General features: G+C 39.1%; 1 protein-coding gene across 1 annotated transcript in view; it reads left to right on the forward strand.

Annotated features, from left to right (window-relative positions):
• thsd7ba (thrombospondin, type I, domain containing 7Ba) overlaps positions 1-26,054 on the forward strand; it is a 163,599-nt gene that overhangs the window by 64,738 nt on the left and 72,807 nt on the right. The window contains exons 4-8 of the mRNA XM_069154704.1: positions 5,573-6,440; positions 9,814-10,062; positions 11,015-11,184; positions 15,433-15,591; positions 22,971-23,171. Coding sequence (XP_069010805.1) covers positions 5,573-6,440; positions 9,814-10,062; positions 11,015-11,184; positions 15,433-15,591; positions 22,971-23,171 — 1,647 coding nt within the window. The remainder of the gene's footprint in view (positions 1-5,572; positions 6,441-9,813; positions 10,063-11,014; positions 11,185-15,432; positions 15,592-22,970; positions 23,172-26,054) is intronic.

Here is a 26,054-nt window from a genome sequence, read left to right on the forward strand (position 1 = left end):
CATGCAAGGTGTGTAGAGGACATTGCTAATTGTAGACACATAAAACAACCTGGCTTACGCTCTCCCCCTCTAAACTGCATGGGAACTAGAGATTTGTACCTTCACATGTAATCTCATTTTCTTCGTCTTAAAATAGATTTAGTAAAATTTTTACTGAAAAGGAACTGGTATCAGTATCATAGTATTTGGAGTGATAGCCAGCACTTAAGGGCAAGTTAAAACTCCTGTCATTAAAAAAAGAGTGTTGGGGCATCTAGCTTCCATCTTCTTCAGATAATTAGTCAATAATTTGTCACTATTGACATACTTGAAATAGTGTTTCATTCAAAATGTGTAGGTGTAAAACTTTCAACCTTCACTGGTGTAAATGTTGCACCCAGACATCCTAAGAATTTTTTACTGACCTGACTCAGTGATACTTTCACCGAATGTAATTAACGGGATTGGAGAGGCACAAGATTTAACACTGGTGAGTGCAGTTGTTTCTTAATGGAGCACTGCTCGTTGCTGTTCAGGAGACAGTTTACTGATGCTTTGTTTGCTTCCTCTTTGCCTTTATGTGCCTGGTTTTGGGGCATTGTGGAGATTGCTTTTGTTGTGTTACTCGCTATTATCACACAGCTTTACCATCATTTGTCCAATTTAAGGGTTCAACGGAAAACTGCTGATCACACTTGCTGATCATTCACTGCTGAAAAAGAGGATGCATGTTCAGTCCCGCTTCACCGGCCGAGTCTAATTTCAGTTTTTTCCTGTATTATCTGTTCAGCCTTTTGCTCTCCATTCAAATTCATTTCGCAGGACGTAAATTGAAGAGTAAATATAGCAGGAACCCTGTGGGTATCAGAGCCCCCGGAGGTGTAAGCAAGGCGCCTAAGTGCGACGGGAATGAAGGAGCTGTGGGCGACTGTTTCCTCCTGAGGGACTGACAGATGCTGATGCTGACAGATCGAAATAGTGATTATTCAGAGCTTAGGAGATGAACTACTGCTTGTGTTAGCTGGCCCCCCTGGCAGCAGCATCACTCTCAATCACTCCTCCATAAATCACACACTCATATCCTGGCACAGTTAAAAAGAAAACGCACTATTGAGCACATGTGGTCATGCTGATGAAAGAGTGTTTATCATGAAAGAGTGCCACCGATGACCACGACGGCTGTGCACTCAGCAAAGGGAACAGGGAGGACATGTGCTGTGTTAACACCGAAGGTCTTTCAACTAAACTGTGGATTACTGCTCATATCTTATTTTTGTGCAGAGCTTTTCATGTGTATTTTTAGGATGTAACCCAAAAAAAAAAAAAAAAAAAAGTTCAGCTATGACTTTATTCAGAAAGATTCTTTTAGCTCTGTACCAAGCAGTGATTTTGCAAGTGCAAGGGGGGGTTATGGCTAAAACTAGCATAATCTTTTCTTTTATTTAAATACAGTATTTTTACAGCTCAGGGATGTGTATTCGTTTTCATAGCCTCTTCTTTCTGCTTTAGCATAAATATACATTTTAAAGTCCCTTATTTTACATTTTGCTGGTGTATTATTTGTTGTCTTGATATTTCTAAAAAGATGCTTTCGTGGTCTTAAGTATCAAAGTCCAAACACCTCACTCTGTTAGCAGAGAACCAGGGATTACGTTAAGTAACCCAACGTTTTACATCCTGTCTCTGACGCGCTACCAACAGGCTGTTTTTTATATCAATGACCTTCTTTTCTGAGTGGCGCATACCCAAGCCAATACAGTTTTTTCTTTGTTTTTGTAGCCTGCTCGCTCCGCAACAGAATGACCGCTAGGTGTTTCTTTCAGATAAAAGGTTGGACAGTGTTTGGGGCAGATATAGGTCACAAGTGTTTGTTTGTGACATCACAAACCGCACAGTTTCTGAATATGGACTGTGTGCATTTCTCTGTGGACTGAGCATTTGATTACATATTTTCTGTTGTGGACAGTATTAATATAGCACCTAGAGTTTATGATCACAAAAACAATAGTAATGTGAATTTATACAAAATGGGACCTTTAAAGTCTTGGTAAAAGCCACTTGCGCAAAATAGGCTATGTCATCAGTCAAAATCAAAATGTGACCAAACTAAAACTGCATTCAGCAAACAAAGAACAATCTGGTATCATGGTATTGCTTGTCATTTGTTAGTTTATTGTGGTCAGTACTGCTGTCATAGACAGTCCTCTCCACAGCAGGAATAACCACCGGTTAGAGACAACTATGGTCCCTCTCCAAATATATCCAGTTTACCTCCAAACAAATGAATAGGTGCCTTTCCCCACATTGTCATGCGGTGTTGTCCATCATGTTAGTTGTGACAAAAGCAATAAAAGGTAACTAATGTAATTGTACTGCAACCCTGACAGATTCCAATTTAAATGCTTCAATGTAAATCCTGTGTACTGTAGACTATATTTTGTAGCATGTATTCATATTATTTGGACTGCAATTCATTATTAATGTGAAACATGTATGTCTTGTGAGAAAACACTGACCTTAGACAACTTGAGAGCTCCGACTGCAGCTGTGAATGAAGCCCATAGGACGATAATAAAGACAGCCCCATATTTTCTTGTCATTTCCAATGTGCACGAGGTACAACGTTGAACCTGCTGGAATAACATCGGTGTGTTTCACACTGTCAGACAAAGGTGGCCATGTTCTTTAATTTACAACTCTTTACATGCTAATAGACTTGCATCTATGTATGTTTATTTGCATGTAAAGACTTTTACACTTTGAGCTTTGTCATTGTGGTGGCGGGGCGTGGTTTGGCTCAGCTGCCGGAGGGACTGATTGGGGGAGTGGTTCAGGGAAAGGTGCCTGGAAGGGGCTTAATTAGCCCCAGCTGAAATCAATGATTGATTGTCCCTCTCTTCCTTTAAAAAACCCAAGCAACAGGACACCGGGTCTCACTCCTAGGGACACGGAAAGGAAGGCTGGTTGGCTGACTGAGGACTGATGGTGTGGCATGTGCTCGAATGCCCGGCAGGAGAGCACCAGAGTGAAGAGTGATCGTTGGTAGAGAAATGAACAAATTGGAACAGCGTACTTTAGTGAAGTGTGGTGCGTTCAGCCGATAGAACCCACAGTGACGGCAAGGATGTCTGTCACAGTCATCTGTTTACATTTTCAGCTTTTAACATTATACCTGCTTTAAAAACAATGAGCACATAAGACAAAAATATCATAATAACATAATGATATTAGTTGCGCTGTAAGTCCCATTACCATTGCAAAGGCAAGACAAAGGAACTCAATGATGTGCTCCAATGAGCCATGAAAAAAATCTGCACTCCCCCTGAAGCAAAGATGGAAAGCAAACAGCTTCCAAGCAGTTTGTCATGTTGATTATTGGCCAGGAAACAAAGTGTTAACAACAGATTTCTCTGGCACGAAAAGGCATAAAATAGTTTGAGTGGGTTGTCATTTTAAAGCAATTTAGGAAGCAGTAGGATCTCATTATTACATCAATTTAATTCCAATTAGAAGAAATGAATCAAATTAGCGTTTTCATAGCATGTGGCAAAATAACTGGATGAGAAGTGATCGTGACAGACAGAGATAACCACATCATATCGGCAAACTGATCTGATCTTTCTCTCATTTTGATTTGTGTCTACGTCTTTTGGGGATAAGGACAAAAGGTAATAAAATCAAATCAAGGTGTTTTTGGGTTGAGTTTTCACATCACTAGAGAATTTTTTTTAAACTGAATTTAATGACCCTTTTCAGTGATATTATCTACACATTACAGGAGTCTTCATATTCTGCACATATTCCAGTATATATTGAGAGCATATTGATAAAAAGAAACTAGACCCAAAGTTCGATGCAAAATTTGCATTCTTATTCAACAGGTTCTCCATGCATGATCAATGGTTGGTTTCAGCTTTTTTTGTGAGGTTTGAATTTCCAAATAATGTTGTATTTATTAGGCTCAACACTGTAGGCTACGTATGTTCATGATGTCCTTGGAGGAATTGACATCTCTACGTATATATTTTATTTTGCCCCATATAAATAACTTGGCTTGAAGGTGGCTCTGAAAAGTTTGTAGTTCCCATCTCCTCTGAAATAGAGGCTGCGGTCATCTTTAATTCATGTAAGTAGTACATTTTAAGCTACAATTTGAAGCTGATGGAAGTTTTTACAGCGACAAAAAAAAGTATCAGCAATTTTGTTCCCTCCGTGACCACAAAGTACTCCTACTTTCCACTATTTGGAAGTTTGGAAGTGGAAAATTACTTATAGAGACTGAGCTTTTGTCACACAAACTTTGATGTTACCGAACAGTGACTAGCGAGTGCGGTTCTGTTATATGCCGCAGTAATCGACCACATCATCACTTAGATGGTGCCATGGTGAATACCTAAAATTAAAGTTTCCACATTGTCATAACTTAACTGCGAGTGAAATTTATTGGATTGAGAATATTGCACTTTTGTGAATATAGTTAAAAATGGCTTCTTAGCTTCCTATGCATCTATATGACTAAACATAGTGTTCCCATCATTTCTGCTCACAGGGTTTGTCATGTAACATATAACTGGAGAAATTATATATCAGAAAACTGAACAATGTAGTAATGAAGAAACTGTATGTTGTGACTTAGGGATTCATCTGTCAAAATGACTGTTAACTCACCGCTCTCCCTGTTTTTGAACTTTTTGCTAACTGACCTCAGGTATTGACTGAATCAACTGTCAGAACATGTGGGCTGTGAAATCTAATTAAGCACATGTTTGTCAGTCGACCTTTTTGAACTCTGATGTTGTTAGCAATTGCTTAAGGTGTCAACATTCAAAGAGTGTTTCCCTTTGTGTTTTTGCTCTGTACACCCAGTACTACTCGACAGATGGCAAAAACACATTATTATAAGTTTCTTTTCTTTTGAAGATTAAAATTCCTCCACTGCTGAAATTTCCTTTAAAACAAATTATGGTTGTTTTGTTATTCTATATCTGCCAGAACTGGTTAATTAATCTGCACATTCAGATAACTATTGTGAGTAAAGATTCAGACCACAGCAACAGGCCATTGATGTCTTTGGTTTCCATTGTTTTCAATGAAATTCAATAATCTCTAATTATGACTTTAATTTCAATAACTATCATCAATCTCATCAGCTAAAATAAAACCCCTTCTTCAACAGTGAAAGCATTTTGCACAGAAGAAACACTGTACATAGAAGGTTTCTATAGATCTTTCAAATAAAATCTATTATCTTAAGAGTTCAAAGAATTTTGCAGTTAAGAAAATTAAAAGCATATCTAATAACCTTTTAGCCAACTGATGCTCATACCGAACATTGGCCAAAATATTGATCACTTTGAGATCAAGAATCCGAAATGGATATTTTTTTTATATTGATGTCTGCAAGTGGTTTGATTACTTTCTGTTCCTTTGTTCCTTTCTTCGCCAGTTCATGAATAAAGCAATCATGGAGGTTAAGTGAATGGCCTCCAATTGTGCTTGATTGCAAGCTGCCAGAAAGCCGCAATTTGAATCATCTTTTTTTTTCCTCCGGCTCCATTTCCTAATGAAAATGCCCTCTCCTTCTTTGTTGCAGGCCAGTGGGGTCAGTGCATTGGGGAGGAGTGTGGTTCTGGCGGGGTTCAGACAAGGACAGTATGGTGCATCCACATGGAGGGCTGGACTACCCACCACTCCCATTGCCAGCACCTGGACAAGCCAGAAAGCCAGAGGCAGTGCTTTAAGGTCTGCGACTGGCACCAAAACCTCTTTGAGTGGGACGTGTCTGTCTGGGGGGGCTGTGTTCTTGTCCCTTTCTTTTCTAATGAGCTCAAGCTGAGGACGGCTGAGTGCATCACAGCACAGCATGGCATCCAGAGGCGCAAAGTCCACTGTGTGCGCACTTCAAATCGAACCACAGTCACCTCGAGGATATGCGAGTTCTTTTCCCAGAAACCACCTGTGGAGCAGGCTTGCCTCATCCCCTGCCCCCAGGACTGTGTCGTTTCCGACTTCACCTCGTGGTCAAGTTGCAGCAAAACCTGCAGTTCTGGCCTGCAGCATCGGACTCGACATGTCCTGGCAACATCCATGTATGGGGGGGAAAACTGCCCGAACCTAACAGAAACGAGGACTTGTTCTAGCGCCGTTGACTGCCCTGCAGGGGAGGGGGAGTACCAGTACAGCCTTAAAGTAGGGGCCTGGAGTGAGTGCCGACGTCCCCATCACAAGGATGCCCTGTTAAGTGGACGGACCACAGTGGACTTCAGCATCAGCTCCAATGAGAACAACACAGTCATGTTGCACACGCTGGCTTCTCACCACCTCCACTCCCATCACAACCACCACCACCACCACCACGCTCATGTACACAACAAGTACCCCGCGTCCTGGGAACTGGAGGTGGGATACCAGACACGACATGTCCGCTGCACACGTAGCGACGGCAGGAATGCTATGCTGAGGTGAGCTGTTCACAACTGCACCTTTCATACACTGATTACAAAAACAACAACAAAAGATGAATATAATAATGATTTCAAAATGAGTACATACCCAGAAAATGGTTGATTTTAAAGGATGCATACTTGAACACCACAAGGACATGTTTTTTAGTTTTTTTTCCCTTATTTAGTCATTAAGAATATCAATAGTTGTAATATTCGTCTGTGGATAAAGTGAGTTGGCCTCAAGCTAGTACTGCCCTCTTTGGCTGAAATAACTTGTTGTATGTGTTTTGCATAAATGTCCACCAGTCTCTGACATTGCTGTGCTAAAAACTTTGACCAGCTTTACTGTTCAGTATGAATATTTGACTATTCATTTCTATATTTTTATATCAACTATCTGGCGATCAGAAAATGCACAAAAGCTCACCTGGATAAACAGTAGTTCTGTTCTAATGTTCTTTTTGGACAGAAAAGGCTTTTTTTTCCTGGTACGTGTCCCACGTATACAATCTCTCTCAGAGTTAAAGCAGATGGTTGGATTAAGAGACACCTGCTGATCCTCTGATGAAAGTTTAGGATCTTGGAGATTTCTTTTTGTATCAACCAGTCTGCTCTTAGGTTGAATTTGCTGGGGCAACCAGGCATAGACAAAATTAGCAGTGATGTGAAATCTACCCTACGTGTTGATGATTTTCAATAATTTCAAATGGTTTGGAGACCTTTTTAAATCCCTTGCCAGATTTGGAGGTATCCACAATCTTTTTGCTAAAGGCCTTCGAGAGATCTTTAGATCTCGGCATGACGACATCACACTCTTTAATAGGAGGTCCTAATCATGGCTACCTGATCTAGAGCCCTTGATTCTAATTTTATGGATTTGAAGGTGTGACAAATGTAGGGAGAAACATACTTTTTCCACATGACTGGACTTTTTTAGTTTTCATTCATTTCAATTATGAAAACATTTGTTTGAACGTATCACCTTTATCTTTTGACAGTGTTACAAAGGATTAAGTGTTTGCTTGTTTAAATATGTTGAAAAAGCCAACACTTTCAACGGGATGGATTTATTTTTTCACATGACTATATATATGAAAAATGGGGCATTTCTTAACATCTAGCGAGTTTTCTGTGTACACAGGAAATTCACATCTTTGGAATAAACTCTCTCTGAGTTCAGATCAACTCTTTTTGCTTCTACATGTGAGACCATCGAATTCACTCTCAAGCAGAGTGAAAGTAACTCTTTTCTTGGAGTTGATTTTTGACACTTTTCAGGAGTTGAACTTGAACTCTTTGAGAGTTAAAACTAGACTCCCATGAAGAGTAAATTTTACTTTAACCTTGAGTTGTGTTAATATGAACTTTTTCACAGTGTTAACAGTCAACACTTAAAAGTGTATTATTTGACATTCATGGAGTTAAAATTTCATCACTAAAGATATAAATCAATCAATGTATGAATGGTACTGTGATTGATATATGTTACATTCCTACCTTGTACACTTATGATTTTGAATGATAGCCCCATTTTATTTATCATTATGTCTTCATTGAAATATTACTAAACAGCATGCTTTAACAAAACTAAATGTAATTTCTGCCCATCACTTGGATTTAATTTGGTTGCTTTATTCTCAAAAGTTACAAAGAAATAACGAAGGCATGCTGGGAAATGCTAATACAGCAAAGCTGTGCAGGTTTTGAATCATGCTCCTCAACACTCAGCGAATGAACACCAGAATATTACCCACCAAAGAGTAACACGGGACACAAGCTGGAGTCTAACTTAGAAAATGATCTCCCAAAATCAAACTCTTTGTTTATCTCCAGGATATTTCACTCCAGAAATTTGCTGTGTAGGACGACTGGTTAGTTGTTGGTCGAGGGAAGAGAGCTTTTCACAGAACTGGATTTTCCTTCCAAGTTGTTAAAATGGTGGGAGCTGAGCATCGGTGTCTTTCAGGTGAAATCATCTTAATGGATCTGATCGTTTTTTTTGTTATCTTTCACACTCGCATATTTTGTAATATGAGGTCAACATGATTGATCCACGGTTGGCCCCTCTCATGAACCCAGTGGGATATTTTCTTCATGTGGAGGTGTATTCAGTGAAATAAAATGTTCTATATTGATGGTGGTTATTTATTCAATTATAAGTAGATTATGTGAAAGCTGGTGTTCCAGCAGCATATCGGCAAGGAAGTGAGGCATTATTGTGTTAAATGTCAAGTGCTGCTCCCCTCTAGTCTCGGCTGTTTGAGCTCACTCGTATTTGGATTTGATAAGTATGGATTTTTCTGCACATGCTTGCACACACACACACACACACACACACACACACACACACACACACACACACACACACACACACACCTGCACATACAGTCATAAACAACATTCCATCATGTTCTGTCTCTTTAAGGAGAGAGAAAATCATTGCATGTATATTATATTGACTAAATGCCACTATACCATCTCCTTGCTGTAAAGTGACATGATTTCACTGGCTATTAAAATCAATTTCTGACTGCCATTCATGTAAACTGTGGTATCAGAAAGCACCTTTCACTGAAATCCTGGAAGAAGGATGCATTTTTATTGGTTCATATGGTCATGAGCAGCGCATTAAATCGGTATGTGATGACGTGTGTTTGTCTCATGCTGTTGAGGACAAAGGGGCTTAAAAGTGGTCATCCTGTCAGGCGTTTCACATTCAAAAGTTATCCTCAATGGTTCCCTGGTTTTATGGTTCGAGTGTGAAGGGAAAGGGACCGTTTACTGTACACTGCCTGATTAGCAGGGTTTTTACTGAGGAGGAGGATTGGAGCATTTGAATATGGATTTCCCACATGAATTCTGCCTCATTCTGCTTTTCTTACAGACTAATTAAACTAAAATTCTAAAATGAGCATTGTACTCACATCTTAATAACCTAACTAATTACACTGTCCAAATTAAACAATGGAAGCTGTAATTACATGACTAATGCACTTGTTTCATGTTTTTTTGGATAGCTTATCAGCTCTTTGTAGCATTTCTGTAAAATGTTGACTTTATGTCCTGAGATCTGTGTTATTAGGGTGTTTTACAGCTTTGAATATTGTCATGCAGGAGTAGAAGCAGTAAAGGTTGTTTGCTAATCAGGAAATCAACATAACAGCTAGTTAGTAGATTTTCCAAGCAGATGGCATTTTAAATGTTCGATTAAATTTTTACCTCATAAAATCTGCTCACTTATCTGTTTAAATCCCAACCAACATCTGTCATAATTCTGTCAAATCTCTTTTGGAAAGCATATTCTAAAACTAAAAGGGGTCAGAAAGGTGTCGCACTATGATATCAAGTTTCTTTGACATGTCAGTAATGCAGTCTTCTTAATCTGCAGTCTCTGTACCAAGGACAGCTCCCCCCTGACCTTCCAGGCATGTGTGATGCCCAAAGACTGTCAGACATCTGATTGGTCACCGTGGAGTCCCTGCTCTAAGACCTGCCGGTCCACTGACCTGTCTCCTGGTTACCGCCTCCGGTCACGGATCATGATGCAGATCCCAGTTGGCGGAGGGAAGCGATGTCCTGCCCTTGAGGAAAAAGAGGCTTGCAACATCATTGGAGATTTACTTCCAATCTGCCCCAGGTAATTCTCTATAGTGATAATGATGACTTTTAAAGATCACAGACCTCAGAAACAAAAGTTAAGTTCATGTGTCGACTCCTGATGCAGATGTTTATGTGTAAAATGTCAAACTCAAAAAACAAATAATGACTTTTAATTTTGGTCGCCTGAGCTGTTTCACCTGAATAATTATAAGAGAATGCCTAAAGGCTGCAAATATTTATAATTTCACCATTGAATTACTTTGTGCATATTTTACTTTTGCATTATTTCAATTATCTTTTGACAGCTGCAATAACCTCACTTACTGCTGGGAGTTTCTGACCCAATAGACACGGTACAGGATGAGACTCAGGGTTTGACAAAACCTAATTGTTTCGGGGGCGTTTGAGTTAAGATAGGTTTTAGCTAATATAATATGCACTAAACAAAGTAGTCAATGGAGAATTAATTTCCCTGCTGGTAGATTTTGTTTTATTTGTTAAATCTACATGGAGTGCCGGAGAGCAGAGGATTTACATGATTAGGGAAAACTCATTACGGAAATTAAGCATTTGATAGATAACTACAGGCTGTTGTTCTGGTAAATTCCTCAAATATTATTGCTTTCCGCATCACTGCATTTTTCATAGTTGAAACCAAACATTTTTTTATAAGTCTTGTAATCAAAAGAATTGTGCCTCCCTCCTCCTGACATACTGTGAGAAAGGCGCTTGCCAGAGAACGGTCTCGTTAATTTGTCTTCTGCTTTGTGTCTTTGAAAACAACTGGCACTGCTTTGTGAGCCGACACTTTGTCCTTTTTATAAGTACAATCATTTATCAACTTTTTGCTGAATAGATTACAGCTTAGCTTTTTAAATTACACAAACATGATACTTGTGTATACATTGTACAACAGTCCCTGACTCCATTTAACAGCTGTTTGCTTATTAACATTGCAAACATATCTGCATGTCTGTGTGCTCTGTTAGGTATGTGTGGAGAGCTACTGACTGGGGTGAATGTCGCATCCTCCCCTTACTGAACCAGCAGGACCGGCGGCTGGCTAACATCAGTATTCTATGTGGAGGGGGGATTCAGACTAGGAAGACCTACTGTGTTCAAGTCCCTGACGACTCAGCACCACATCACAGGAAGGAGGGTAAGGAAAAATAGGCCTTTGTTACAGTTGACCCGGGGCTTCCTGGAAGCACATGGTGACTCAAGAGAGACAACATGAGTAAAGTCCAAGTAAACTCAGTGGTGAGGTTTGAATTATTAAGGTTATGTTGGTGTAGCAAAGTGTAGGTTGACAATATCCTCATTTCAATCTAACTGTGTTTCTATGAGCTCCAGCATACTGTAGTTAAGACTAACTAATAGCCTTTACATCTAAAAGTGTTTTATTGCAAGGCCTGCGAGTTGACTGAGTCTTGGTTAGGCTGAAATTTGTTATACCTTAGTTTCATATTGAATGTGTATCCCAAGTAAGAGCCAGCAAACAGTAGATCAGCATTAAAATAGATATATAGAAGTTTTCAAAAAGATACCCTCATTCACATCAAACAGTAAAACAAGTAAAGATACACAGAGTTCGAAACCATGTGGCATTTCAATAATGTGCTACGTCGCTAATTTGCTGCCATTAGATAAAAAAACTACAAAAAGAGACTGTCTCCAAATCAGAAATAAAAACTGTTGTTTGACTGACAGTCCTGCCTCAGGCTGCAGTATGAGACTATAGGAAGAGTTCCCTTTAATGGAGCTCACTGGTGTTTCTTTGGAGTTGCCATGGAAATGAACAAGACCAAAAATCTACAGGCATGCTAGCAGCCCCGAGCGGCAAAAACGTTCACACCTTAAAATAAACAAGCAAGACAGTGAAGCCAAAATTCCTCCCAATGAGTGCAGCTCCTTCTTTGCCATCCATGTGCGAGTATGCGTGGGCGAATAAGAGCCTGTGTGAATGGCTTTGTCCTCTCTGGCTGAAAAGTGCTATATTAAGAAACGCACCAGTATCCATGAAAAATAGAGAGATACTCTCACTGTACTTAGACCCTTGAGGATCACGCCAAATATTTGTGCTGGTTGCATGTGGATTATACTGTACACTACAGAGAAGTTTCACTCGCCGAGACACTGTACCCCGAATTGCTCCCACTGGTCAGACCGGCACTTTCCTTGGTGCCACCGGTGTGTGTGAAAGGGCCAATGAGCGGCACATTGTACAGAACTTTTGACAAATAAATGATACCTTTTTCTTTTATTTAATTTCAAGAAAGCATATCACGTTTGTAAAAAAAAAAAAAATACCCTTCTCGAGATGTAGAAGATATTTGTTAAATCAAACACTACTTCTATCTGAGTGCTGAGGTCCGGCAACTGTAAGATTCCTAATTAAGTGCTAATGTTTTTAATTAATTTAAATTTTTAAACTGTAGTTACACTTACATGAATGATCTCAGAATGTACACAGTGTAAGACATTAGTACAGCCAACGTTTCACAGTGTGCTCTTTGGTGTTTACCTCCTCCTCCTATTAATATCAGTGCAAACAATGTAACCAGCTAAATCGCTTTAATGTGGGGGTGGACACAGTAACTTGAGCTACATTATCATTTACAAGCATGTAATAATTGTGTCTGGCCTGCGTTGTGGGAGAAAATTGGAATCACAGGACAGTATAATATGCTATATCAGTTTAAAATGAGTTTATTAAAAAGGAAAAAACTTTCAACTTTGAGTAGAATCTGATCATCCCTCCCGCTGCGCATTATGCTTATGTTATTATGCATTATGCAGATTTAACAAACGGTAATAAAATGTAGACAGTTGCAATAAATTCATAAAGTTTGTCAAAGTGGAGAAATGAAGTTAAGGAAGAAAGTTACAGCAGTTAGTCAAAACAAGAATGAAGCACATCCTGTGATGTATGTTGGAAAGGCAGTGATAACAGCGAGGCTATGTTTGGCGAGGAGATGGTAGTTGTGCAGCCTGACTGATGCTTTTTCCTTCATCTTCAATGAAGTATGAGGAGATCATAGATGCTGCGAGACAAGTGGGCGACACAGCCATCAGAGCTGACTAAACTTTGACCTGAAAGTCATAGAATGGCAACTGATCTGCTTTTGGTGTACATTATATAATGTCATGTACTGAGGAGGTTACCGAACTTCAGTACTTTGGCAGAGACTGAAACGTGTCTGTAGCACAGAGTATCAAAAAGCAACCAAAAACAAATACTGAATGTCTCGTCACAATCTTGATATTTTTTTGTTTTGTTATATTTCAGAAATATAACAAGACAGTTTGTTCAATTTTAGACTATTTTTTGAGGCCGCGTCCTCGTACCAACTGCTTGCATTTAGAGAACAATTTGAAAACCTTGGGTTTTTGTTGGTCAAGTGAAAGAAAAGGAGAGTTTCGTCAGAAAAGTTTTATACTCAATATTTCTCAAAATTGCTCATAATAAAGCATTCAAAAATAAAAAAACAATACTTATCTCTATTTACTACTGACAGTGTATATACAGTACTGTGCAAAAACATACAGTACGTTGCAGCCTGTCGTGTTTCCTGAAGAAATATAACTGCAGTCTGACTCATTCTGTTTCGGTCGCTGCACTAAGAGCCGTGGCAACATGATTGGAAACCTGGGATTAAGTTGTTTCCATAATAACACTAAATTATTATGTGAATTGTGCAAATGGTAGAAATGTGAAATATACTGTACACATTAATGGAACTGTGTTAACTCCTGTGTTGGCCTTTTTAAAACAGGCTTTATATGCTGTCGCAAAACTGCAGAGAGATTTACTACAAAATAATGAAAAATAATGAATTGATTACATTTTGTCATTCATTGGTTGAATTGATTTAAATTCATTCCCTAATGTAATGCCCCTCGGGGCCTCCCCTGAACCTAATCAGCTTAGCAGGTTGGAATCCCTTTATTATTACAGAGCATGTTTGTGTTTGCAGCTCATAAGTAGGCATTGAGGAAGACGTTTACTGTTCTGCTTTCATTGTTCTGCTCTTGGCACCTTGCCCATGTTTAACTGGATGCAAAAAAGATAAACAAAGGAAATGAATTATTTTCTTGATCAGCTTTTTACAGTGTCAAATTTTGATCTCACCATCCTAACATTTGCAATATCCTCCTGTCTTCCTACACACAGTGCGGCAAGTAAATTCATCGATAGGGGACCCACTGTTAATCAGTGTTTGTGAACTTTTAAAAAGTAATACTCTTTTTACAAAATGTCTTTGATACAAAATTAAAGTTCTGGGCTTATAAATCACAGTGAGAAAACAACTGGGAGCACATGCATACTAAGAATTTCATTTATCTTTTTAATTAAGCACAGTTGGTAGTTTTTTTTTATGGCTGTCAACAATAAGATTCTTTTTTTCAAATCACACTCTTTCCTGCCAAATAAACATAGCCATTTGTTAAACGATAAAATATTATTTAGCCTTAGCATACTAAATTAGTGAGGTGTTTGGGAGGAAAAGACAGTTGACCTTTGCGATATTATTCCTCAATGCAGCGCTTTAATGAGGAGAGCTGCTCGGTCGGGTAATGTGGAATACAGTTTGCTTCTGTTGGCTGTCTACTGCAGTGACACAAATTGACAAACAGAAATTCATAATTTAGGGAACAAAGCGTGAAGATCTGTACTGCATTTTATCAATGTGTTTAAGCAGGCCTCTCATTTTTACAAAGGAGATCAAACACCATGCAAATTACTTTGGGTAAAAAGACAAAATACACGGTGGACATTTAGTGAATTTCTCTATGGGCTCTCATTTAAATGGAAATTTGCCTCTCAATGATGTGCGGAGGTGCATCAAAATGGAATATTAGATTGAATAAATCCCAGACAGAAAAAAAAAAGCTCTTACTTTGTGTGAGAGACTAATGTCAGAGCCCATTACAGGTGGCTGAGCTGTCTGTGATCTTCAAATGATGTCAGCCCTGCTTCGCGGTTAATTGGTTATACAATGTCTTGACTTAATATCTCCCTGTTCAGCTTCTGTTTATTCCCTCAGATGGCCACTGCCCTCCATTTGATATTCTCCTGAGTCAGACTTGAGATAAACAACTTTCCTTCTGCTCTTTCCATTTTTATGTCGCTATAAGCTTTTCTAAATGAAACTCACCACAGTGAGCAGTATTTGAAGTTGTAGCCCTTTACCAATAAATGCAATACTGTTTTCCCAATCAGAACCAAACTACATTCGTACTTTTCAATTGGAGGACAGTGATGCTTCACATCACTTCTGTTTGGATTCCAATCCCAAAACATGTTACTTGGCAGGAATGGCACACACACATACTCAACAGCTGCCTGTGTGTGTCTTGACTTGAGCTCGATTTATCCTTGCCTGTGTTTCCTTTGTTTGTTCAGTGTCCAGGCCCGTAAATGCCAGGCTGTGTGATGGTGAAGAGCCCCCCTTGGCTGTCCAGCACTGCTCCATTCCCTGCCAGCACCAGTGCTTTCTCTCCCAGTGGTCACCCTGGGGTGCCTGCTTACCTGACAACTGCAAAGAACCACAGGGGAAGAAAGGTATGCTGAATTAAAGTGGACATAACAATGAGCAAGCAATTAGCTTGAAAAATGTGCAGACCAAACATCCGTTTCTTAACTGTGAAATGTCATCGTAGACAGTATTTTGATCCTTTGCAGTATGTGGTGTGTGTGCCAACAATGCAACGCTTACATTAAAAAATGACTATATTAAGCGAGTAAGTCGGGGAGAAAGTAAGATATGATGGATGTGGACTCTTATGATGGATGTGGATAGTTAATTTGATTTTAAAACACAACATGTAGAGAAACAGAACGACACAATTTTTTGTTTTAAAAGGGCCGTGCATCAGGGGTCTCCAACCTTTTTTCCTCTGTGAGCTACTCATGTTTAGTAACATTTATTCACATAGCTGAGCTCCACCCAAACTAGCTGAATAAGCTGATTTAAACTGAACAATAATAAATTGATACTCAACACAGTCATTTTGTTTCACAAAAGCTTAAATTCAACAGCATGTGCATTGCTTTTCTGTATGGTTTTAATTAATAAAGTCGCGGCATTCAGCCATTTACCTAATTTATGAGGACCCGTTTCTTTTCAACTCAGCCTGAATCTCTGCTCAGTTTTGTAGGCCGTGCTAGTTTCTTCCCTGTTGTGTGTTTCACAAAGAGCGGAGCTCATCCTCTGCTGCACTGACACGGTGCAGAGCAGACACAGGCCAAGGACACCAAGGGGAGATTGTCCACTCATTAGTTGACCCCATTGATAGTTTCGTTCTTTCAGACAGGTTCAAAAATATATAAATAAAAAATGCTGAAATTAAATATACTTGAGCAGCCATCAATATACATGAGTGGCCTGCCCAAGTAAATCTATGTTTAGGAAACACTGCAAATTGTTCAAACCTTCATCAAGCTACTGAGAAACAGATAATGAGCTACTGGCAGCTCGTGAGTGACGTGTTGGAGACCCCTGATATACATGCTTTTCATACAAATGTCTTAAGTGCATAGAACACGCATTTTAAGCACAAGTACATGTTCAATGTCCTAAATGCAGAAAACCATGAACATGACATGACTAGCAAAGTCACAGATTGTTGAACGTGAGTCTATTAGGTGGTTACAGATATCTTTCACTGCCCACATTCACTTACAAAGAGCTGTAAAGATTGTATTTAAATAGTTTATGGTAACTGTTCTTTTTATTGTTTAATTCATTAACCAACCTATCTTTTTACACTAATAACCTCTTAAATACCTTTCCAGAATTTAGTTATTATCAAGATCTCCTAATATGAGGTGGAGGAACACTTTTAAGTCCAGCATACAGAGAATGTGTTGCACAAAGAGATGCATCCCGACTGCTTTGTGTTTTGATTCTGTTAAACGGTCTACTCTTCGCTGACAAGGCCACCCTGCCTTATAGGAATTACATATACATAACTAATTCATTTATCAATGTAATAACGGCAACGAAACAACACATTTATGACTATTTAAGACTCTCACACCAGAGATCACAGTTCACATCTGCAGTCCCATCTATGGTTAGGTTTGGGCCACAAGAGCACTTTGGTTAAGGTTGGGAAAAGATTGTGGTTTTGATTAAATGTAAATTAACTCATTATTTTTCAAGTTACCTTGGGCTTTTTCTGTGTTAAGAGAATATAATCTATCCCCAAGTGCTGTGAGGGCCTAAGCATAATAATAGAAAAACAGCAAAATATATTTCTATTTGTAAATTAATTTTACAACAGAATGTCTTGGAGACAAGACAGGGCTGGACAATGGCAAGTCTTCAGCCTAAAACCACAAACCACAGCCAGCCACAGAACCAAAATGTAACAACCCTGACAAAAAACAAAATGGATCAGAGGATTATTTTTACACGCCAAAAGATTGTTCCAAAATGCATCAGTTTTCCAACTGTCTTCAAAAGCAGAATGCTGTTTTCTCAGAATCATGTTGTGACAGATGGGTGGACAGAGGGATGGCCACAGAATATTCAAAAATATACTACAGATAGCTAGCTAACAAGCTGATATGATTTAAAATTGAAAGTGATATTTGCACAGATGGGCGAGTGGTGAAATCATAAGCACTGAGTCAAAAACAATTAACTGCTGAGTTCTATTGCAAGCTGCCTTGTTGTACATTTACAATCAGCTGTTCCCACTGATTGTTGCCGAGCTGAGTGCTTGTGGTCAACAGGGGACTTTGCGCTAACCTGAAAACTGTTACACATGTGCATGTTTTCAACTTTAGCGTTGTTTTCTGTCTCAGTGACAGATTGTGTTGCACTTTGGTCCTGTTGAAACCTGAAGAGAGAGAGGTATTGTGTCTAGTAAAGGCTAAGGGAGAGTGTCACTGGAAGAGAGTAACGTTGTCAGGGCACAGAGAGAGGGAGAGAGAGAGAGAGGGAGAGAGAGAGGCAGGCAGGCAGGCAATATACGTTTGAATCTTAAATTGTTTGTTGATAAGCAGCCGGCTGAGAGGAATTGTGCTCTGGAAGAAAACAGTGCATGCATAAACCACAGCAGACGACAGAACGGAAGCGAGCCCGCCTGAAGTTCAGCTCTCAAACCCCAGGAGGGTAAACGGAGTATCAGATGCCGCCTGTCTGTGTGTGTGTGTGTGTGTGTGTGTGTGTGTGTGTGTGTGTGTGTCTGTGTGTGTGTGTGTGTGTGTGTGTGTGTGTGTGTGTGTGTGTGTGTGTGTGTGTGTGTGTGTGTACGGAGTGTTTGTACGGAGTGTTTGTGTGTGTGTGTGCGAGAGCAGGTGCACTAAAGTATTCAACACACTTGTGCTGTCTCTATGTTCTTGTCTCTTTTGCACAGGTGAAAGCGTGTCATATCTGACTGCCTTAGAGAGGCCGTGCATTGTGTGTGGAGTGTAGTTTGTGCTTCAGTCAGTGTGCTGGCATTGGCAGAGCTGTTAGTGTGTTAGTGCTGCGCTAAAAGGGCAGCGTGACCTCGTCCCCGCCGTGAGTAAATGTGCATGAAAGCGCCCCAGGGAGCAACTGAAGTGTGGATTGTTCAGGTCAGTGCCCACACTCTCCAACAGTGGATCTCTATGGGATGAGTTAGCTCCTCTCACAGACAGTGTCATTTCAAGGAATGGAAAACACAGCATCTGCTGTTTTGCACAGGGCTCTCTTGTGGCACACTGTCTTTTGATGGCATTCATAAAGACCCAGAGCGCACAGCAGACAGAGTATGAAACCAATACAAAATCACTCACAGTGAGCTCTGGCGCCTGCGATGCAATGAACAATTATTGAATAGTAGGGCATTGTTATGATCCAAGTCATTTGCCTGTAGCCCTTGAGCTGGAGAGAATTTCTTGCTCCTATTGAATGTGTTCTTAGCCTTTATGTTTCACAACACCATAATATACTATGATCTATCTCAAACCAAAAGGCCCACTGGATTCCAGTTTTCAGGTACCGGAGTCAACCAGCCAAGATGCTTTTGCTGCCCCGGTTTTGCTCTCTGGAAAATTACAAATTTAAATTGCCCCGCAGTAGTTTTATGTGCTTTTCACAGTTTTCCATATTATCTTGGCCGATCACATTGTGCAGCTATGAGGGGAAATGAATTGAACATGGGAGGTAACTGGAAAGAATTTTGGTCCTACGTCTACAAGAAGTCGCAGGGAAGGAGGGAGGTGCATTTCTGAACAACTATGTGCGAAAAATCACTGGTTGGCCTTTGTTTCCCTGAAATAAACCTGGTATGACCAAGAAACCTTTCAATTATTAATATCCGTGGGGGCATGGCCAGCCAAATTGTTTTTTGTGGTTTGGATGTGAGTAGCAGTAAGTGCTCTGGGCAAAACTGCAATCGATCCACAGTCTTTTTGCGCTACGAGAGCACACTCGGGCAGCAACGCTGGGATCAGGCTCCTGGGCTGGTGCCTCACACCAATAGATGGTTGGGGGATGTAATTTGCGGAGTGGGCATCCAGGGGTTAGACAGTTCCACCTGTGGAGGGGAAGAATGTGGGACCTTTCCATCCTTTTGTGGCATGTGTCAGAGCTGTGTTAAAATGAGTATGGCTCAAAAAGGAAAGCTGCTACTGCTCGAGTGTCGTGGACTTTTATCAAAGGAAGTGGTTAGAAATAGCATTTTTTTTTAGCCTACAGCCTTTTATCCACAAGAAAAAAGATTCTGCGTCCTCCAGGAATTGGAAGAGCTCAATAGTCAATAGAAATTATAGATTGGACTAGGGAGGTGCCCAATTAGTAACAACCTTTTTATGAAGAAATAAAATGATTTATGAGCAATTCAGCTTTGAGAGAATCAATATTTTAGAGCGGGGAATATTAATACAAAAATGAGACAATTGGGTAATTATGAGTAATTAGGTGACTGACATGATAATAATGATTGTGTCAAAATGTAGATCATGTTATTGAATAATTTGCTAATCGCTATATGCAGTAAACCTTTATTAGAGCATTTTATTCTTCGTATCATGTTACTCCCTCTTAAAGCTCTCTCAGCCTCAAAGATCATTATTATTTTTTCTGTAAAAAACAGAACATTAGACAAAGTGTTTACGGGCACAAATGTTCAAATGTAAATGTTGTGTAGCCACAGCCTTACTAACAATTATGTTCTCATAGAAAAGTAGAAAATACAATCTTAACAGATGGCACAGGGCAATGTGGCAATCTAGTCATCCAAGATGCCACTCAATGGGGAATTATTCACAGTCAATTTGTGTTTGTCCATATTTACTAAAAACCCTCACTGAGGTTTTGTGGGGCTGAAATTAAATAAGAGTAGCTGAGATTGAATGTTTTGTTATTGGTCAAAAGAAGAGGGATAATACCCAAATCCAATCAGATATGGCAATGATTAGACAATTAAAATGATTGGCAACAGTAAAGAATATTGTATCAAATTACATTATGCATACATTTCATTGGAGCTCTGTTCTGGGCTACAACAACACAAAACCCAAGTCTCGAGTGTTTATATCTCACAGATGGTTCACTAAAGGGAATTAGGCCAATTTACTTATCAAGAAGGCCTGTGAGATTTTGTTTAATCTATTAAAGCATTAATCTAGTTAAACGACTTTAAAAGTTTTAAGAACTACCAAAAGTGTCCCACATTGATTTGTTTGGGCCTTTTTTTGTTGAGCTGACAACATCAAGCTGTTTTCAGTTTGCACTTTTTTACACATACCTGGGGAAAAAAAGTATATTACAAAGACTTGCAGCATTTCCTCTTGAAACAATATCCTTAAGTTTAACATCAAAAAGCACTTTCATTCACTTGACTTTTCTCCACTTGGGCTTAAAATGTGTCAAATCTTATAAATTAGTGTGACAATCAGACTTTTGTGTCTTGCACCCATATTAATAATCTAGCATGTTCTGCTGGGTGTGATCATCATCATTAAAAAGTATTTTCCAATTGTACTTTTAATGTGTGTGTTGTGGTTCAAATTCACAGTTTTGAGCTAAAATACATTCCCCAGTCTCTCTTCAGTCAACATAAGGCAGTCTGTGTTAGATGTCTTTCAAGAATGTTACCCTCAAACTGATTTCTTGTTAAACTGCAGTGGAAGAATAATAACAAAAACAGGGAAGACTACATCTTGTCTTACACGGCTCAAATACAGAAATTGCAGTGATGCAAAGTTTCCTTCCCCTGATGGTGTTCTGCAGTAGGTTCAGTAAATGTGACGTCCACAGTTTAAAACTCGACTTGTCTCTATCGACTATACATTTTTCTGGTTGCCTGTCATCTGAAAAAAAACGAGCTAAGCTGAGAGGGGAAGCTCCACAGGTCGATTATGCTGACACGTTGGAGATCAGATTGCATTTTTCCTTTAAAACTGCAGATTTGTACTGATTTTTCATCAAGCTCATTTTAATTACTGCCTTTCCTATTCAGCCCAAAGCAAGCACAGCATTTTTACTACTTGACATACAAGTAAAGGTGTGCAAAATAGTAGATCCTAACAACCAGACAATTGAAATAATTGAATGATTCTCACATAACTAGCGTAATAATATTCTGTCAAAGCAAGTAAGGGATGAAAGTATTTTTGTCTGCGCCATTTTATTGATCGAACCCTTTTAATACACAGCATGAACTTTGTTGCTGTGTGATTCAATCAGCAGTGGACAGTTCTCAGTACATTTATTCATACCGAGCATGAGAACACATCTTCAGTGATGCAATGTGATCGGATCCCACTTCTCTGCGCTGTATGCAAAGACTTTAAACAGATACATCACATAAATTGCCTCAACAAGTAAAATAACACGCTAACATGTACAAACAATGCATGAAGAGACAAGTCAAAGCAACGGGCAATTAACAGAGTGAAACGTGCCTGCTCACTCAAGCCTCATTTTAATACACCATCAATTTGCCTACAGATTACACATTTCACATTTTTCAATATCTGAACTTTAGAATTCACAACGAAAGCTATCAGGTTCCACCCAATCATGTCGTTTCAGGATCAGATTATTTATTCATTTGGGCAGGTCTGAGAGGGTTGGGTTCTGCGCTGCGGCGGATAAATGAACTATGCACAGAGGTGACAGCTCTTCCACAGTTGTGGCTCCGATGTGTTTTTTTTTTTTTTTACAGATTACAGATGAGACAAGCTAAAAAACGATAAACAAATCCAAAGACAAGCTTGTATCTTTATTCATTAAACAGATGCTTTATAGACACCAGTTTAGTTTGCAGGTAAATATTTATTTATTTCTGTACAGTTAAGCTGTGCTTGGCAAAATCATGTAGGACTTTTTTTTTTTCTATTGGATATAGAACGAAGGTAAATGACCATGAAAATAATTTGCAGTTTGAAATTATTTCATGCGGAAGTCATGGTCGTGGATTCTTGGTTTCACTCAGCATCAGGCTCTTGAAAAGATTATACTGTGGAGGGCTCCTGGTTTTGAAATTGACCCTAACTAATAGGTGTACTGCTTCAACAAGATATCTCATTCACTGCTAACTGGAGTCTGAGAAAAAGGTGAGAAAGTTCACAGATGAAAAACAAAAACATTTTAACTTCGACCATGGATATCATTTTATTTCTAAAACATTATTATACCAAAAAAGAAGTGTAACGCAACTTAACAGAGACATGACAGCTTTTATTGGAAAGTGCTTTTGTTCACTAAACTATTGATCAAAGAGAAAATGTCCTGTGAGGACCACAAACTGTATCAAACCTTAAGTCAAAGTAAATTGCAGCAGATATTCAATTTTAGATAATAATGATCACAAACGATTATTAATAAGAATTCATTATAATACAATATTCTGCTTTTGGCTGGGAAGGGGGTTGTATCATTTGTGAAGGACAATATGTTTACTGCTTTGTCTCGCTGACAAGCTTTTCTGAACCCTCCCTCTCCACCTGCTTTCTATCAGGTTTCAGACAGAGGAGGAGGGAAGTGTTTTGGGAGTCCAGTGGTACGCTGGGAACTTGCCCTCATCTGACGGAGTTCATCCCCTGTGAGGATCCCGCCTGCTACCTGTGGCAGGTCCAACAAGAGGAAAGATGCATTCCCACCAAAAGCTCCTGTGGTCCTGGGACAGCCGTCCAGAATGTGACCTGTGTCAGCGCTAAAGGTAATTTCTCCGGAGCTGGTGACTTCTAATTTCCAGTAAAATGTCTCACTGTGGGTGAAATGTTCTTATTCATTCAGTTTAGCTTTCTTCCAAAAGCCTTTTAAAAGGATCATGTCGACATTTCGGAAATGTGCTGGCTGGCTTTCTTGCCCTTTTTGAGATGAGATTATCGATACCACCTTTTTCCATTTTAACATTTTACATTTTTTTCCATATTGAACAAAGATGATATACAGTAATGAGTTAATTTGTAAACTTTAGATGTACTAGTAAACACATATTTTGTTACTTTGGGACAGAGCCAGTTCTATCGCTACGTTTACCCTCAGCAAAGCTAACCAATTCTTGGCTATAGTCTCATATTTATTTCTGTTCTTATCATTGGCAAGAGAACAAATACGCATATTTGCAATTTATGAATGTCAAACTATTTCTTTAACAATTTCTGATCATCTTTAGCATCATCCATCCATCCATCCACCCATTCATCCATTCATCCACCCATTCATCCATCCATCCACTCATCCATCCATCCATCCCACTCTACGAGCCAGGAGCATTGGAATTATATTTTTTGCCATTTCTGAGTCAAACCATAAGCTCATGTAAATTGTAGCTTTAAAATTGTGCTAACCATAAACTGCAAAATGCATTCATAAATTCAATCAGACTAGAGCTACAAGTAGCTGTAAAATTCATCAAGGTGCAGTTAAACCATCAGTGCTATGGCCTGTGGATTTAATGTTGTCAGATGTGTTGCGATACATGATTTATCAGGTATAATGTGGTCCATTGTGCTCAGCCATATCCTCATGCTGGGTGACAGGAACATCAGCCTTAACAGAGCATGCATTATTCATTAGGGACCGTCATTGAGTTTATGGGCACAGAAAACACTGGCTTGATTAAAAGTCAGAATCACAGCTTCCTACCAGGCATTAATTGCTCATCTCCATAGATTATAAACCTAATTGCACCCAGTTTTGTCTGTGTTTTATTATTCTGTCACAACGTATCATGTGTATGTTTATCAGAAAGGCAGTGGAGGGTCCAAACATATTAGCCAACGGGTGAGTCTAATGAGTTTTGACAGGACACCTAAGAATAGGAGGTTTGAGGGAAAAGCCCTTATTAAATTATCCGTGGTGAATTTATTGTTAGTGAATGTTGACAAGTTGGTTACTGTTACTTCATTAATTGGCTTGACCATTCAAGCGCATTGGGTTGTTTTCAAACATAGTCGCAACAGTGTCACGGCCAAATTGTTAAGTCACACAAGTTTCTGTTACGAAAATTTTTCCACACAATGACACTGCAGGGAGGAATAGCAGTGATATAAGAAAAGAGTACAAGCCTCACTAAGCACGCCACGATGATTCACAACCGCCCAGCTGATACTCGAGAGATAAGAAGCAGTTAAAGCATGGAATTATTACCGTTTTTGATTCTTGCCATTGAACTAGATGAATGTATTTAAGCTGAAATGAATTTGAAAGTTTTTACATTCATGAGGTTGAAAAAGGTATCGAAGTTATAATCTTGAAACAAATGCAACCTGTTTAAAATTGCTGCTGCATTTTATTATATATTTACATGTATATATGTATTGCATCTATGTATGCATTACACCTAATACAACTATCATCAAGTAATTTGTGAAAAGAATGGTGGAAACAGATGGAAAAATAGATCATTACTTTATACAGACAAAATAGGTTGTGTTGATATGATTATTATTTTCTTTTTGTATCATCTCTGTGACCCTGTTTGATCATGGTCAGGTTTCTCTCTCTTGAGAGAGAGTAAGCTTTTACTTAATTTGCAGTCGTACTTGCCATATAAATTTAGGAGACCTTGGAGAAAGCAACTGCTAATTGGCAGTTTTTCTGCACATTCAGATTCAACACACTTGAGCTCTCCTTCTTAGCGGTTACAAATAAAGAATGATGGACAGTTTGTTAGGAAGAAATAAATGCAATTTAAAGTCCTTTAAGGCGGGGGTTTATTCAAAGCCTCCGCTAGTTCTGTCCTTCCAGATTCTCAATATCGAACTAATTTCAGTGCTCAATTAAAAAAAGATATTACAGTGACTTGACCCGGCCTTCTCCCACTAATCTCATCTGATGTCCCTCAGAGTGAATGACGAAAAGGAATGCCCATATCTTGAACAAAAAGGCCAGGAAGAAAAAAAAGTGCCAATAAATTCTTCATAAACTGAATGTCCATGTACCACAGCAATCTTAACGCCAACCTCCAATCACTTTCCTTTGTTATTTTAATTAATCAAATAAAGAAAATACCTAAATTACAATTTTTAATGCTAGCTTTGCATTAGAAATGTATTGATTTTTATCAAAACTCAAAAAGTATATTTTACATGTAAAATGAACAGAACCACCACTTAGCCAGGGTATTTTCTTTCACTAAAGCTGCAATCAAAGCAAGTGAAACCCAGCCCCCGAGGTTGATTGCTCATGGTTTATCCATAATATCTTTGGGTGTCTGGGGTGCGTTGTCTTCTAAAAACTTTCCAGCAATATTTTACAGTGCTAAGACAGTTCTGTGAAGAGAGCATTGGGGGTCTGGAGCTGTTGCAGCAGCAACTGCAGAGAATACCTACATACATACCAACTGCTCCTTTGGGTTTCGATCATCTCTGTTCTGACAGGGTGAGACAGTCAGTGAGGATGGAGAGAAGTGAAGGGGGGGTGGTTACATATCAGCAGAGATGAAAGGATTGTTGATGATAAACTGATGTGCTGTCAAAAACAGTAACCAGCTGTGACATTTGTGGATGCGCATACTTTATTTTTCAAGCAGCTTTCCTTGTAAACAAATACATTAGCAAACGTAGCTGTCGTTGTCTACAAAGTTGATTTTCTA

This window comes from Embiotoca jacksoni, unplaced genomic scaffold (assembly GCF_022577435.1).
Source record: "Embiotoca jacksoni isolate LCO1_2020_lvr unplaced genomic scaffold, fEmbJac1.0.p SCAF_2, whole genome shotgun sequence".
NCBI lineage: Eukaryota > Metazoa > Chordata > Actinopteri > Embiotocidae > Embiotoca > Embiotoca jacksoni.